Source organism: Pseudomicrostroma glucosiphilum, assembly GCF_003144135.1.
Source record: "Pseudomicrostroma glucosiphilum strain MCA 4718 unplaced genomic scaffold BCV69scaffold_3, whole genome shotgun sequence".
Classification (NCBI taxonomy): Eukaryota; Fungi; Basidiomycota; class Exobasidiomycetes; order Microstromatales; family Microstromataceae; genus Microstroma; species Microstroma glucosiphilum.
This window is the reverse complement of record NW_020289915.1, coordinates 726,096-740,161: the sequence shown is the minus strand read 5'-3', so window position 1 is coordinate 740,161 and position 14,066 is coordinate 726,096. Positions and strand designations below refer to the sequence as shown.

The 14,066-nt window shown below is 56.5% G+C and overlaps 3 protein-coding genes across 3 annotated transcripts; 1 reads left to right on the top strand and 2 right to left on the bottom strand.

Annotated features, from left to right (window-relative positions):
* Positions 1–232: 232 nt before the first annotated feature.
* Positions 233–3,751, bottom strand: BCV69DRAFT_246772 (hypothetical protein; the record flags this gene model as incomplete). Its single annotated transcript, XM_025490225.1, has 7 exons — positions 233–913; positions 1,001–1,298; positions 1,578–1,786; positions 1,949–2,140; positions 2,276–2,382; positions 2,446–2,876; positions 3,501–3,751. 7 exons carry the CDS (start codon positions 3,749–3,751, stop codon positions 233–235), a joined length of 2,169 nt encoding a protein of 722 aa, XP_025349522.1.
* A 2,549-nt stretch (positions 3,752–6,300) lies between these two features.
* Positions 6,301–8,094, bottom strand: BCV69DRAFT_257155 (hypothetical protein). The gene is made up of 2 exons (XM_025490620.1): positions 7,585–8,094; positions 6,301–7,490 (listed from the first exon to the last, which is right to left on the bottom strand). Exons 1-2 carry the CDS (start codon positions 7,998–8,000, stop codon positions 6,401–6,403), a joined length of 1,506 nt encoding a protein of 501 aa, XP_025349521.1. The 5' UTR covers positions 8,001–8,094; the 3' UTR covers positions 6,301–6,400.
* A 211-nt stretch (positions 8,095–8,305) lies between these two features.
* BCV69DRAFT_297652 (hypothetical protein) lies at positions 8,306–13,885 on the top strand (the record flags this gene model as incomplete). Its single annotated transcript, XM_025494138.1, has 2 exons — positions 8,306–8,651; positions 8,733–13,885. 2 exons carry the CDS (start codon positions 8,306–8,308, stop codon positions 13,883–13,885), a joined length of 5,499 nt encoding a protein of 1,832 aa, XP_025349520.1.
* Positions 13,886–14,066: the final 181 nt, after the last annotated feature.

Genomic DNA, 14,066 nt, shown 5'->3' with positions numbered 1-14,066 from the left:
AGTGCGAGCTCGTAGCGTGACGCGTTGATAAGCCTGGGGTGTATGTATTTGACAAATGAAGAGAATGATCTAGGTGACTTGAGAAGATGTTGTTGATGAAAAGCGGAATTTGAGCTGGGATATGTGTGTATCCAAAGGAGGGCCTTGGTAGAGAAATCCTTGCGTGACGAATTGACACTGCTGTTGCTGCGTAGTGAAGAGCGTGACAGGAACGTGCTATGTACTGATCGGTTCAAAAGTACCTTTCGTTGAGGGCAGCAATCTCTCTGCAGAGGAATCCCCAGTTGAGCCTCAGAGCGTCAGCCTTGATTCCACTGGGAGAGCCAGAGCCAAAGGCCCTGTCTGCAACATTGGCCACGCCGAAGCCATAGGGCGATCCAGCACCCTGCCCGATGTCGACGTCGAGGTCAAAGGCGTCGTCTTGCTGCTGGCTTGCAGCGAAGCCGCACGAGGCCCCGACAGGCTTATTGGTGAGCTGGCGAGGAGGCAAAGTAGGCTGTGCTCGCTTCTTTGCCTCGAGGGAACAGTCGATGGCTGCGACCTGACCATCTGATGTCATGGCAGAATGCTCTCGCAGAGCTTGCTGTCGCTTCGCCTTTTGAGAAGCCACGAAAGTCTCCCAGCCTCGCAGCTCCCAGAAGAAGAGAAGGTGAGGCTGGATGAGGATAGACAGTCGGCGAGAGCGTACAAGTAGGTAGCTTTCGACCAAAGTCATGTCAAGGTGCGCCATAACATAGGCCAAGACGATGGTGGTGCTTCGAGAGACACCTACTCGGCAATGCACGAGCACCTTGCCACCACTTCGGCGAGCGGACTCAATGTACTCGACTGCTACACGCATAGTAGACCTCAGAGGGTCAATGCCATCATCGGAGACGTTCTTGAGGTCGAGGACAGAGATGCGTCCCGCTTGCTGTTCGTGCCACAGTGCATTGAGAGCCTCAGACTCTGGAAGGCGTGGCAACGTCGTCTGACCACCTGGACCAGATGAGTCTGCTACCGCTGCAGCGGAAGCAGCGGGCGGGTGAAGAGCGCTCTCGCCAACGGAGACGACATGGGTAATGCCGAGTGCATGGAGCATCGCCGGGTTCAGGGCATGGTTGAGATTGCCTAGGTACAAGAAGGGAAGGATTCGAGAAGGGAATGCGCCTTCGAAGCGAGGGTTGGTAAACCAAGCGTGGGAGGCCGTGGCCTCCTTGGTAGCGGCAGCGGCTGATTGGGCAGCCCGTACCGAAGCGGGCGTGGGCGTCAGCGCTCTCGAAGGAGGACCCATGAGATCAACATTGGAAGGCGCAGAGCTAGTAGGTGCGCCGCTTGGGTTAGTCTTGCGAGCGCCAGCAGCAGAGACCAATCCGGCAATACCTCGCTGCCAGACACTCTGCTCAGCATTGACCTCAGTAGTGCCAGCGGGCACGCTGTCTTTCCTTGCCACAGGTGAAGAGCTGCCGTTGCGACGTCGCTGATCTCGCTCTTCCGAGCCCAGCCATGGGAAAGAGTGCTTCGACCTAGCTCTGTGAGAGCTTTCAGTCGGGCTTTCGGGCCTCTCCGGTTCTTTGGGTCGAGCGGCCACAATGTACTGTTCTAGCTTCTTGAGGAAGGCGACATCGCGAGCATAGACGAAAAAGGAGCGCTTGGCCCGCTCCTGAAGATCGAGGTAGGCCTCTGGCAAGCTGAGACCACGTGCGTACATCAGGTAGGCCAAGGCGAGAATGGAAGTCTCAGTGTATCCGTCGCCACAGTGAAGGAGAACGCGATGTGGCAAGCGTTTGCTCGGAACAGCAGCTTGCTGAGGACCTGCGCTGGCAGAGGTACTCCGACCACGGCTGCCATTGACGGGTGCCAGATGGGGCGAAGGGCCATTGTGATGTCGTCCATACTGAACACTTCGGAAAGCGCCCGCTAGAATTCCACCATGAGAAGAGCTGACACTCGAGGGAGCGGCGTTGACCGTTGAAGTGGTGAGTGCTGCTTTCGGTGGTTGTGCTTGAGCCTTGATCCATGCGCACAAGTTCAGGATGTCGGAAGCGGCCTTGGCGAATTGCGCTTCTTCGGTGAGACCGCTGACAGAGGAGCACTCCAGGTGGACCAAGTCGGAGGGACCGTCTCCGTCAAATCCTTTCCCTTCGGATCGCGCAGGGAGCTCGGGAGCGAGAATAGAGGCTTTGTGACCACATGTCCCATGACTGCCGCTGCTGTTGAGGCCATTGAGGCTTGACTCATCCATGTCGGTCGATTGAAGCGCGCGGAGGATGTGGCGGTTGCTGTCTTCCATGACAGAGTCGTAGGCGTCAAGGAACTGAGATGCATGCTGCAGCTTATTTGAATCTGGGACGTCAGCGGCGTCGTGGCACTCGATGCAGATCGAGAAGCCATTGGGGTTGGCTTTGCGTGTGGAGTCATCGTCGCTCATGCTGAGCGAAGAGAGAGAGCCACAATCGTCGTCACCTCTGATCAGAGGAACGTCGGCGGAGCAACCCAGCCAGACATTGTCATCGATGGCAGTCGCGGTGGTCAAGCGCTGCATTTCTTCGCGCTCTCGATCGACAAAGTCGACGCGGTCATGGGGTACGCCGTGACGGTCGATAGCGATCAGATGCGGGAATTGTTCGAATGCGTCAAACGCCTCGGTCACTACGAAGACGTTGTAGCGCAGGCCACCGAGCTTTCGCTCGAGTCGATTCTCCCAACAGGTCTCTTGAGCTTCTCTGAACCACTTTGCGAGAGTGACAGCCCCTTCGTGGATCCCAAAAGGACAGTAGATGACAATGTCGGAAATCGTTGCGTACTTTGCAGCCTGGATCTTGAAATTACGCAAATTGACGCCAGGATTCTGAGGAGGCGTGAAGAATGAGGCTGTCTCTACCATGACGCAATCGCTTTGTTGCAAGGCCGCGGGCATAGCAGCCGGGCTAACGTGAAAGGTCTTGTTTGTCTTCCTGTTCAACATGAGAGGTGGTACAACGACCTCGTAGGGGTACAAAGACGAATTGAGGATACACTTGTCGGGCTGGGGATTGTACGAATTCGACATGGTGCGACGGTGGCTCTTCCCACTGTCGTGCATCGACTCGCTTGCGAGTGAAGTGGCAAAGCTAGTCTGCGACTCGGAGCGAGACTCGTCATCATCATCGTCATCGTCATAGTTGTCCGAAAAAAATGAGTGGCCTCCAGACTGATCAGACGAGCCCAACGACGAGGTAAAGGAGGCGTTTGAGGCGAACGTTTCTAGACCAAAGCTTGCTAGACCGCTGGATCCATTGTTGGTGCTCGTCTGAGTCGATGGTCCATTGTCGGTGTGTCCCTCGCCTTCTTCACCACTTGACCGTCGACTAGCATTGCCGCCGCTAGAGGACGAAGATGGTGAGGTAGGGTCGACAGACTTATCCTCGTGACAGTGACCAGAGGAGGACGCTGCACCGAAACCAGTCATGGAGTGTCCGTTGCTGCTTTCGACTCCCGACATCGCGAAGCGATTGTCCTTGGCAGATCCCGAGGCTGACTTGCGTCGACGCTGCTCTTGCTGGTGTTGCTTCATCATCTGGGCTTGCTGAGCAGGTGTGGGCAGATCTGCTCGAACGACGGTCAGGCCTCGATAATTGGGGGCGGGTTGACCAGAGAGAGGAGCCCTGAAGAAGGTGTTTTGCGCGACGTTGTCTCCGTCTACGCCATGAAGGAAGGGAAAGACGACTGAATGTGGCACGTCGAGTGCGTTGTATTGGGCGTGTACTTTTGCAAACTGGGCAGCAGTCATCGCCCTGATGGGCGGAGCGTCGTCGCTAGCAAAGATCTGAGGCAAGCCGTCCTGCTCGATACAAGTGCATAGCGCGGGTTGGTCGTCAATGATGGGGTATTGTTCGATGTCGTCGTATTGGAGGCCCCACGTTTGACCGCTCGATTGCTGTGAGTACGAAGGGACGATGTCCATGAAGTCCGCCTCGTGGTTGCCATCACCGACCAAGGAGGCGTATGAGGCTGCCTCGAGATCACCTGCATTGACACCGTCGGCAGCAGTCAACCGAGGGGTCGTCGCTTGTGGAAGCTCGTTAGCCTGGCTTTGAGCATCCAGCTTCGCTTGAATCTCTTGCAGAAGTCGAGGGTCTGATGCATATTGGCGGCTGCCGGCCTGACTAATTTCTCCTTGTTCTTGCGGAACCTGGACAGACACAATCGTCGAAGAGCATTGACCGTCTCTACTGGCTAGAGGATGAAGTGATACGCTGGTCGCTGGGTGCTGGGCAGCCATGCTAGTAGCCATCAGACTTTGAGGGGAGGGCGAAGAGGCGCACAAGAGCAAAAGGACAGGGGAGGTTGCCGTGGCCTTTGTGAGCGGGCTACTCAAAGAGTGTAGTGGTCAGGTATGATGGTCGGTGGGGATGGTAACGAGGGTAAGAGGTAGAGGAGGAGGAGGAAGAAGAAGACTTGGCAGGAGACGTCCCTCGGTGCCGTGAATGTAGCGAGGAACGAAGAAGGGGGCAGGCCAAGCGCGGAGCAGAGTTGGCCCCTCTTTGCCGTTTGCTATGGGAGCGGGCGGACGTACGGCAGGGCGGGCGTTCGTTTGTCACAATTGCAAGTGCGGCCTAGGGTGGACGGCTCGACAGCAAAGAAGCACAGCAGTGGCGCAGGCAAGACGCCTTCGAAGGGACTGGCTTTGGAGTCCGATGTGAGGGCCTCAGAGAGCTTCACGATCGCGGCTGATTAGACGGATGGACAGAGGGACGGTGTCGGGCCCTTAGTCGAGGAGGAAGACGCCTGGTGAAGCAGGTGAACGGCGTCTGGACCTTGGCTCAATATTTGACGGAGAAATGCTCGGTCCCTATGTGATCGACAGTGGGAGGGTGCTCAATTTGCGCTAGAGGGGAAGCGGTTCGTGCGGATCGTGATGGAACGAGAATTGGGGATGGGGAGGGGGCGGCGGCGGCGGCTGGAAAGGCCAGAGCAAAGGACGACGTATTAAGGGACCTGGACAAGGATGCTGACGGCGGTGGTGAGGATGAAGGATGATGGAGGAGAGAGGTAGAGGGAGAGGAAAGGAGAAGTATAGGGAAGAAAGATTGCCTGTTTCATCATTCACACTGCAAGCTATGGCCGTGTGTCGCGAGAAAGGGGGGGGGGGGGCGTGAGGATGGTACTGGGAAGCTCCACTGGGCCCCTCCCTGGCTCCCCCTTACTGCCTGCCTGCCTGCTGCCCTTCCCCCTGCCTGTCGGCAACGCCTACACGCGGGCGGCCATGCACATAGCCAGTCGGCACGCCGCTAGCCTTGCCCGCCGGCGCCAGCCACACCACGTGGATCGTCTTCGATCGGAGATGCCAGTCGTGGCGGAGATTCGAGGGATGATTGCCGTGCTCGCGTGGTGCCTGGGGGCTCCTCGCGACACCTCACAAAGCCCCTTGGCCCCCCCCTTTTTTGTTGGTGAACTTTGTTTGTGCTTCCCTCGTAGCCACGCTGCTGCGTGCCATCAGGCATTCCTGCGCGTGAGCGGGGATCTGCCAGCCATGAGTCTATTCGCCTGTTGAACTCCAAGTCGACTCCGCCGAGGTCTAGCCGTCCCGTTACACATGGCTCGCAGCTCGCGTGCGAACCACTTGCAGAGCAGCCTATCACACTCACGGTGACATCAAGAAGGCCGTTGCTCGGTATTTTCTTTTTTCCCAATCAACGCCTGCCAAACGGGCACTAGAAAAGCCTCTGGCATTGTGAGTGGACCTCGATCTGCACGCCAAATGAGCACAGCACCGGAGACGAGTGAACAAGGGTGGGTGGGGGTCTACACGTACACACCCTCGATCGTCACACGCTACCACTTTGGGCTGCCCCTTTTCCCCGTTTGCATCGCGACGTGCAGGCTGCAGAACTCGTTGCCCCTGCCCCTCTCGTCACCGCCACCGATCCTTCGCTGCGCCAAGGCTGTCCTTGCGCTTCTTGCCTCTCAGTCACTCCCCTCCACCCATCCATCGGCCTTAGGCTCCCGTATGCAGGGCAGCCTGGAAGGCCGCACAGCAAAGCCACCGACTTTGACCTCTTTTTGCTTCCCCTCACCAGACTATTGCACCCCTATTGTCCCGTAAACGCGTATGGCCGGCCAGAGCAGCGGCACAGCGCGGCATCACGGCGTTTCAAAGATTCTGCGATAGCGCCTGAAGTCCGACGATGTGAGACACATGGATCGGACGAGAGCAGATAGATGCCGTTGGCAGCCATAGCTTGCGAATGACGACAGTAGCGAGCGCCTTGACTTCACACTTTTCTCGGTGCGGCCCTTTTCTCCGAGCTCGTCCATCAGTCAGCATAGCTGCAGGTACAAGCTGCGAAGCGACTCCACAGCTCGGTCTAGTCTTTGCGTGATCATGAAAATGGGGTAGGGTATATGCGGCAATGTCTAGTGTACAGTACAGATTCTTTCAGCCGTCGCTTGCGGCATTGTAACCATCTCTTTCCTCTAGGAATTCTAGATATGCTAACCCTACTGTGATCCAGAAGCTGACATCGATACCCAGCGCTCTCACCGCTTCTTCCTGGAAGACGAAGCGGCCGTGCGTCTTGCTGTTCCACAATGACCAGCCGTCCTGATCTTCATATCGCATCACCTCCACTGAGCGATCCTCCACTTGTGAAGAGGAAGACAAGTCAGAGTTGGGCACATCGATCCATCGGACAGAGAAGGATTTGGCTGTGTCAAAGGCAAGAGGGGGCCGAATCGGCTCGGGCACCAGGCTCCACACCCACCTGGCCCAGCCGAGGCGATGCGACCCTTCGGAAATTCTTCCTGGAGCAAGCGCAGCTCCGGCAGGCTGCTGCCGGGATGATGCTGGGGCAGAAGCCGCGCCGTCCACGAGCAGAAAGTAGCACTCCGTCGGTTGCGATGTCCTTTGCGATATCGGATGCGACCCAGGCGGGCGACTCGTAGCAGAAGGAATGAGGGCGGGCTCGACCAATGCGTCTGTGCTTCTTCCATCCACCTGTCTTCCGCCTCCTTTATCCTGTCCATCTGCTTCGCAGCCATCAGGCGCACGCGCCGCCTCTATTCTCGATATTTGAGAGCGTGCTGTTGCGTCTGCCAGAATTCCATTCACCAATCCAGCTGTTGACCGTTTGCGTGAATGGGTCCCATTGGGCTGCAGGGCGTACGAAATGGAAGACACTCTGGCTGTGTGGCCTTGACGTGACTTGTCACAAGCTGCACTGGGAGGTGGCTGCGTGCCGTCAACTTCGACTGCGATGAAGTCTTGACCGTCTGCTGCACCTGCTGCCTTGCGAACGATAGCCTCTCTCCGTACTGCTTCCGCCTTTTCAGTCTCCGTTACCTCCTGAATATCAGACAGGCATCGACTCAGAGAGGCATTGTCAATCCGCGTCCGCATGCTGAAAGTGAGGGGCGTGCTGGTAGGATCGCGGACCCCGGTTGCCGAAGCCACGTACTCTGGGCGAGCAGGACGGAGAGGAATCTTCAGACCAGGCGGCAGAAGTGGCGAACGGATGTGGAGATACCATCTGCTCAGCGAAAGTAGCACGATACGTCAGCGCTCATGATGAAGTCCGGCAACGTAGCGCACTGGCCTCACTGGCGCTAGCTCAGATCACTCACCCCCTGGTCGGCCTGTGGATGGTCCACGACGCCTTTCCTGTCAGGGCGTCGACAACAATGTCCATTATCTCATCATCTGCTGTCAATTGTCGCTCCCTGAACCAGAGTGGTCTGGGCGGCGCTGACACTCCATGCTTTGGACCATGCTGTGAATAGCTTACGCTTGTGCGAGCCTGGTGCGATCCCTGAGGGTCCTCAGTCACCTGGAGACGGAGGTCTGAGACGGACTCGGTCGCCGTGTGGACCAAGTAAGAGGTGATGCGCGGCGCGAGGTTGTCAAAGGCATCGCTGTCTTCGCTGGCTGCCTGCGAAGCTAGTGTTGGTCTCGGGGAACGATTGGAATTTCCTCGGGGTGGGTAGGACGTCCGCGATGGTGAGGCTGCAGAGTCACCTGCTGCCAGAACAGCAGCCGTCATCGCAGACAGACAGGGAGAAAGGAGTCTTGCTGAGTCGACAGAGACGAGGCTCGACTTGAGGAGATGGAGTGAGATGAGGTGCAATCAATGGCCGGATCAGGGGCAAAGGAACAAACACACACCGGTCCGGAAATAGAGCTGTCAGACGCGAGGTGCGGAGTTCGGTCGTCTAGTCTCATCCACACAGGCCACATCCCCTCGTATGAGGCAAGGTCAGCCAAGTCCTTCCTATCTGATTGGCGAATCCTTCTGGCTCTTCCTCGATTCCTTTCGTCTGCTCCATCTCTCCTCGCCCTCGCTGGCTCATGGCCACAAGAGCCTCGCTGAGGCCATGGCTTAACACACGCCTTCCGTATGCATCGTCGTCTTCCCCTTCAGATCGGCCCTACATCCGCTCATCGGTGTCCTCTGCCCGAATCTGGCGGTCATGGGCAGAGCCGTCTCAGGCAGGCCCCTCCAAGTATGCGACATCAGCGGCAGGTGGAAGTGCCTATTCCACTGCTGTCGGGTCGCCGAGGCACACCGACCAGTCTGGGACCAATGCACCTTACCACGAAAGTCTAAGAAGGCCAGCAAAAGCCCAGACATCTCGCACGCAGAAGCAGGGCTTGAAGCTGCCGTCCACTTCTACCGGAGAGAAGTCTGAAGAGGGTAAGTACCCCTAATCTGAACTCTTTGCTTATCCTTATCTCGGCCGCTGACTATCGCCGCTTACTCTGCCCTGTATCTCAGCACCTCGCAATCCTCTCGGAGTCCAGCTTTTAGCGCCTGGCTTCTCGGCTCAGATCTTTCCTCCGACATCCGACCCTCCCCCGCCTCTTCATTCGCACGCGGTTTCGCTTTCCCATGCTCATCTAGCATCTCATGGTTTGTCTCCATCACAGGGCTCAAAGCTCAAATCCACCGACTTTCCACTACCTCCTCTGCAAGGCAGAGATCTAGGGGAGCACTTCTGGAATCTAGGAAGGGAAGCAGCTCAGCCATGGCTCAGCCTCTCAGAGGATCTGGCCGGGGCTGCGCTACTTGAACCGCCTAGCGAGCTAGCCACAAGTCAAGAGAGACTAGCAGAAGTCGACGATGATGGGCGGCCTTCGCCTTCTCATTGGGTTTCGATGGACGCCTCTTTGCGGGCGATGATGGATCCACGGGCTGCGCAGTGGCTTCGTCGCTCGGGGTGGACCAAGTATCCAGTCTTGACTTCTGCCGACGGCAGAGACTCGATCCTTGGAGAAGGTGAGGCAGTACCCTACCCTGATCCGAGTGACGGCGCTTTGGTCTTCGATGTCGAGACAATGGTCACAGCTGGGCCGTACTCTGTCATGGCTTGCGCTGCAGGGCCCAAAGCTTGGTATTCTTGGATCAGCCCCTGGCTGTTGGGAGAGACCGATCGGAAGGATCAGCTCATACCTTTCGGGGGAGATGGAAAGGAGAGACTCCTCGTTGGACACAACGTTAGCTATGATCGCGCAAGAATTCGCGACGAGTACCGGCTGCGTCAGTCAAATATACGCTTTCTTGATACTTTGTCCCTCCACGTTGCCGTAAGAGGCATGTCATCTCCGCAACGACCGGCCTGGATACAGCATCGCAAGAATCGTGCACAAAAGGCTGCTGAAAAGCTTCTTAACGATCAGCAATTACGAGACGAACAACGGCAAGAGCTTCTGAAGCTGTTGGGCGGCGAGGAAGTTGATGCGACCGGACTGGGGAGCTTGGGCGATCTAGGTCTGGATCTTGAAGCCCTTTGGGACATGCATTCTCCGACCGACTCAGTCATGCCCTTGCCACTGTCAGCAGACGGAGAAGTCACCAGTTTCAAGGACAGCGATGTTGGCTCCACAGGGCAATTGCAGTGGCAGGACATCAGCTCGACGAATTCGCTCGCCGATGTCGCGTCGCTATATTGTGATATTCAGCTGCCGAAAGAGCTGCGCAACATCTTTGTCGATGCCAAGGATAGGCGCGAAATCCTCGACGAACTGAATAATCTGCTCAATTATTGCGCCAGAGACGTCTCTGTCACACATGCTGTGTTCTCAAAAGTCCTCCCGGCTTTCAGAGAGACATGCCCTCATCCAGCCACCTTTGCAGGTGTTTTGGCTCTTGGCAGTCCCATTCTGCCTGTAGACGATGAGTGGGTCCAGTACCAAGAGAGATGTCAACAGAAGTACGAAGACGCTCTGAAAGGTGTCAGGATAGCACTCATTGAGCTGGCCGAGGGACTGCGAATGACACACTCAGTGAAATGTGAAGAAGGGGAGCCCAAATGGTGGACGACCGACCCTTGGCTGTCTCAACTCGACTGGACACCTAAGAAGCCCAAGAAAGTCAAGCTCTCCCCTGATAAAGACGATGACGAGTCAGACAAAGTGCCGCGGTGGTATCGTGATCTTGTCCTCGGACCTCGACCTCCTTCGACAGCACAAGGCACAGCTGCTGAGATGCTACTGCTGACGCTCGACGGCCAACCGATTGTTAAGCAAGATGGGAAATGGTTTGCGGGTGCTGAGCTACTGCCGTCAATGCCCACTAGCAAGCAATTCCTCTTGAGCGACGCGGGAAGAACGGTACGATCAGCGTTGGGAGAAGAGGGAGAAGCTGTTCTGACGGCAGTTCGCGAGAAGCTTCCCAAAGCCGAAGTCTCAGAAAGACTGCGAGCCGCAGCTGAGCTTGTTCTTGCACAGTCGGGCTCAAACAGCTCTCTCCGAACCAAATTGGACGCTCTGGATTGGACAACTGTTCACGCTCCTGTGCCGGAGGACGAGGCGAGCACAACATCTGGCAGCGAAGAGGTCACCTGGCCCAAATGGTATTGGGACCTGTTCAAATCTGCCACCGGTCTGCTGGAGCTTACGATCCGAACTAAAATTGCTCCGCTGCTGCTCAAAGTCTCGTGGCGAGGCTGTCCCCTCTACCACAGCCGAGAGCACGGATGGATCTATCAGCATCGGATCAGTGAGAACACAGACTTCTCGACTCGGCAAAAACCACTCGTCTTCAAGCATGAAGCAGATTCAGCACTCCAGGAGATGTCGGCAGATGTCAAGGCTGCCAACTCTGTGCAATTCTACAAAGTTCCTCATTCGGCTGGCGACGATGCTAATGTCGGAAGTCCCTTCAGCAAAAGCTTCGTTGGTTACTTCGAAGACCAAACACTTCGTAGTGAGCACCCTGACGCAATGGGCAAACAGACTGCCAAGGACGCTCTAGAGCTGAATGCTCAGTGTAGCTACTGGGTTGGTGTGAGGGATCGAGTGGCCAATCAAATGGTCGTATGGGAGGGCGAAGGCGACTCAGCTATGGGCATCGAGCCTGGCACCAGCGGGATGAGGATCGGTGAGGCCGAGGCTGCTAGACAAAAGGGCCTCATCCTGCCTCAGATCATTACAATGGGCACCATCACACGTCGCGCTATCGAGAAGACCTGGCTGACAGCTTCCAATGCGAAGAAGAACCGAGTCGGATCAGAGCTGAAAGCAATGGTGAAGGCACCCCCCGGCTGGGTCATCGTGGGCGCCGATGTAGACTCTGAGGAGCTTTGGATCTGTTCGGTCATGGGAGACGCACAATTCGGCCTCCATGGTGCGACAGCTGTTGGCTGGATGACGCTAGAGGGCACAAAATCTGCCGGGACGGATCTTCATAGCAAGACGGCTAGCATCTTGGGGACTTCTCGCAATCAAGCCAAGATCTTCAATTATTCCCGCATCTACGGTGCCGGCATTCGTCACGCTACTCAGCTACTGCTAAAGGCCAATCCCGCGATGCTTAGAGGAGAAGCCACTCGCCTTGCAAAGGAACTCTACGCTACGACCAAAGGCAACAACACCCACTCTGCCGACAGCTTTGGACGCAAGTTCTGGTTTGGTGGGACGGAGAGCTTCGTCTTCAACAAGCTTGAAGATGTTGCACTAAGTGAGAGACCTCGAACACCCGCGCTGGACTGCGGAATCACAGCTGCCTTGTCACGCAAATTTCTTCCCAAGGCACAATTCGGTAACGGTCGATTTGGTGAAGACTTCATGCCCAGCCGCATCAACTGGGTCGTTCAGTCAAGTGGTGTGGATTATCTCCATCTCCTGGTGACCTCCATGAATCATCTGTGTAAACATTACGACATCGCAGCAAGATTCATGCTGAGTGTTCACGACGAGGTGCGGTACCTCGCAGAGGAGAAGGATGCGCACCGAGCAGCGTTGGCGTTGCAGATTGCAAATCTCTGGACCCGAGCTATGTTCGCTTACAAGCTCCAGATGGAGGATCTGCCCGAGGGCGTTGCATGGTTTGCTCAAGTGGACATCGACAAGGTCTTGCGGAAAGAAGTTGACGACCCTTGTGTCACTCCTAGCCAGCCTGAGCCTATCCCTCATGGCAAGGCATACGAGATTGCCGAAACGCTGGACCTCACTCATGGCGGGTCGCTATACAAAGACGGCAGGCCTATGGGGTCTGAGGGGCGCCGAGCTGGCTTAGAGACAGGAGCTTATCCGCCTTACGTTCCCTCGGACCAGAAGCATCGCTCGCTAGGCGAGCGAGGAATGCTCTTCCTCCAAGCTCAGGCTTCTGGCGATATCCACGAGATTCGCGCTTTGGAACGTCGAGCACAAGGCCTGGAATCGAGATCAGCAGAGAGCGGTGATGTGATGAGACCTACTCAGGCAGATTTGATTGACGTGAGCTCGAAACGAGGTGGCAAAGCAGAGGCCAAGAAGCGAACATATCAGAAAAAGACATCGCAACCTATGCCTAGAAGAGCTGCCCCCCCTCTTCAATCGTCGTCAAAGGCAAGTCTCGATCGGAAGGAGGCGTCTTCTGCTCGCCTGGCACAAGGCTCGGTGAGATATTCATCGACAAGTGCCCATGAGGTTGTTGCAAGCTCCCTGTTGGAGTTAGCACACGCAATCCCGGTGCGAAGACGAGCCCCGATAATTGTGGAAGACAGTGGGCGCTACTGGGAGTTGCCTGGCTACTCCAGCTACGTTCGATGGCAGCTTTACCGTCAGCTACTTCGCAATTACCCAAAGCGCTATAGGCGTCATCTGAGACGGGCGATCCGTAGCCGATTCCGGTTGTTGAGCGGTCATGATACCTCTGCAGCAACCGCTCTACGCAATATAGAGCGTGCTGAGACTTTGTTGAGATTGTTCAAAGCCGCTAATGCTCGGCAGGACGGAGCGCGGGAAGCACTGCACAAGCTGACTGCTGAGCGCGAAGAGCGTTATCGTCTGTTCAAGGAAGGCCTGGCAAGGCATGCGGCCAAGGGGACTGGACGGCGTCCGCACATTCTCACTGGATCCCTTCTGCGACCCCACACCTCCCACGGACCTCTACTACGCGTCAAGCCTCCTCAGCCCAAGATCTCGATGATGATCCTTCACCGACGTCTGGGCCGCACTCGCCGCATCCACCGTGGCTATGAGCTCTTGGCAGAAAAGGACATGTTGTCGCAAGAAGGCAACTTCTACAAGGGTCTGCTGTCACAAGTTCTTGAGCCGCGCAAGCGAGAAAACGTCGACAGGCCCCAACTTCCTCGCCAGTCAGGCCGGCCAGTGTACAAGCCTCGCACCGTGCAGCGGGCGGAGGCAGCTGCTGCAAGACAGATACGGATTGCCAAAAAGAAGGAGCGATCCGACCTCCTGGACGATCTCAACAAGTTCGGACCAGGCTTCACTTGGTACGGTCCCATCTCGGATTGGCAGAAGGAACAGACACAGAGCTTCAAGCGCGACTCGGAAAGAGCCAATGCTCAGTACACGCCGGAGATGTTGATGAAGGCAAAGGCAGCTAGACGAACTCACCATGCGTACTTGACTATGAAGGCGGAGAAGCGGAGGCAGCAGAAGGCAGCAGCTAATGTCAAGGAGACGACGACAGGGCAAGCTTGAGGGTTGAGGGATATCTATACTCCTGTACACTACACATCTCGCAGCGTCCCATTAAAGGAGGCTTTCTGCCACTGAAGCGGGACGTTCAATGCAATTTCAGCTATACCACCCTTCACGCGTCACTCCCCTGTTGGGCAAGCGACGGCGTCCAGTTCATCTTCTCATATACCACCTCCTGAGG

Excerpts from the sequence above, each read along its gene's own strand:
- BCV69DRAFT_257155 (XM_025490620.1), bottom strand. The coding sequence starts at position 8,000 with ATGACGGCTGCTGTTCTGGCAGCAGGTGACTCTGCAGCCTCACCATCG. Across the intron at positions 7,491-7,584 it reads ATCCACAGGCCGACCAGGGG|ATGGTATCTCCACATCCGTT; the intron begins GTGAGTGATCTG and ends TTCGCTGAGCAG.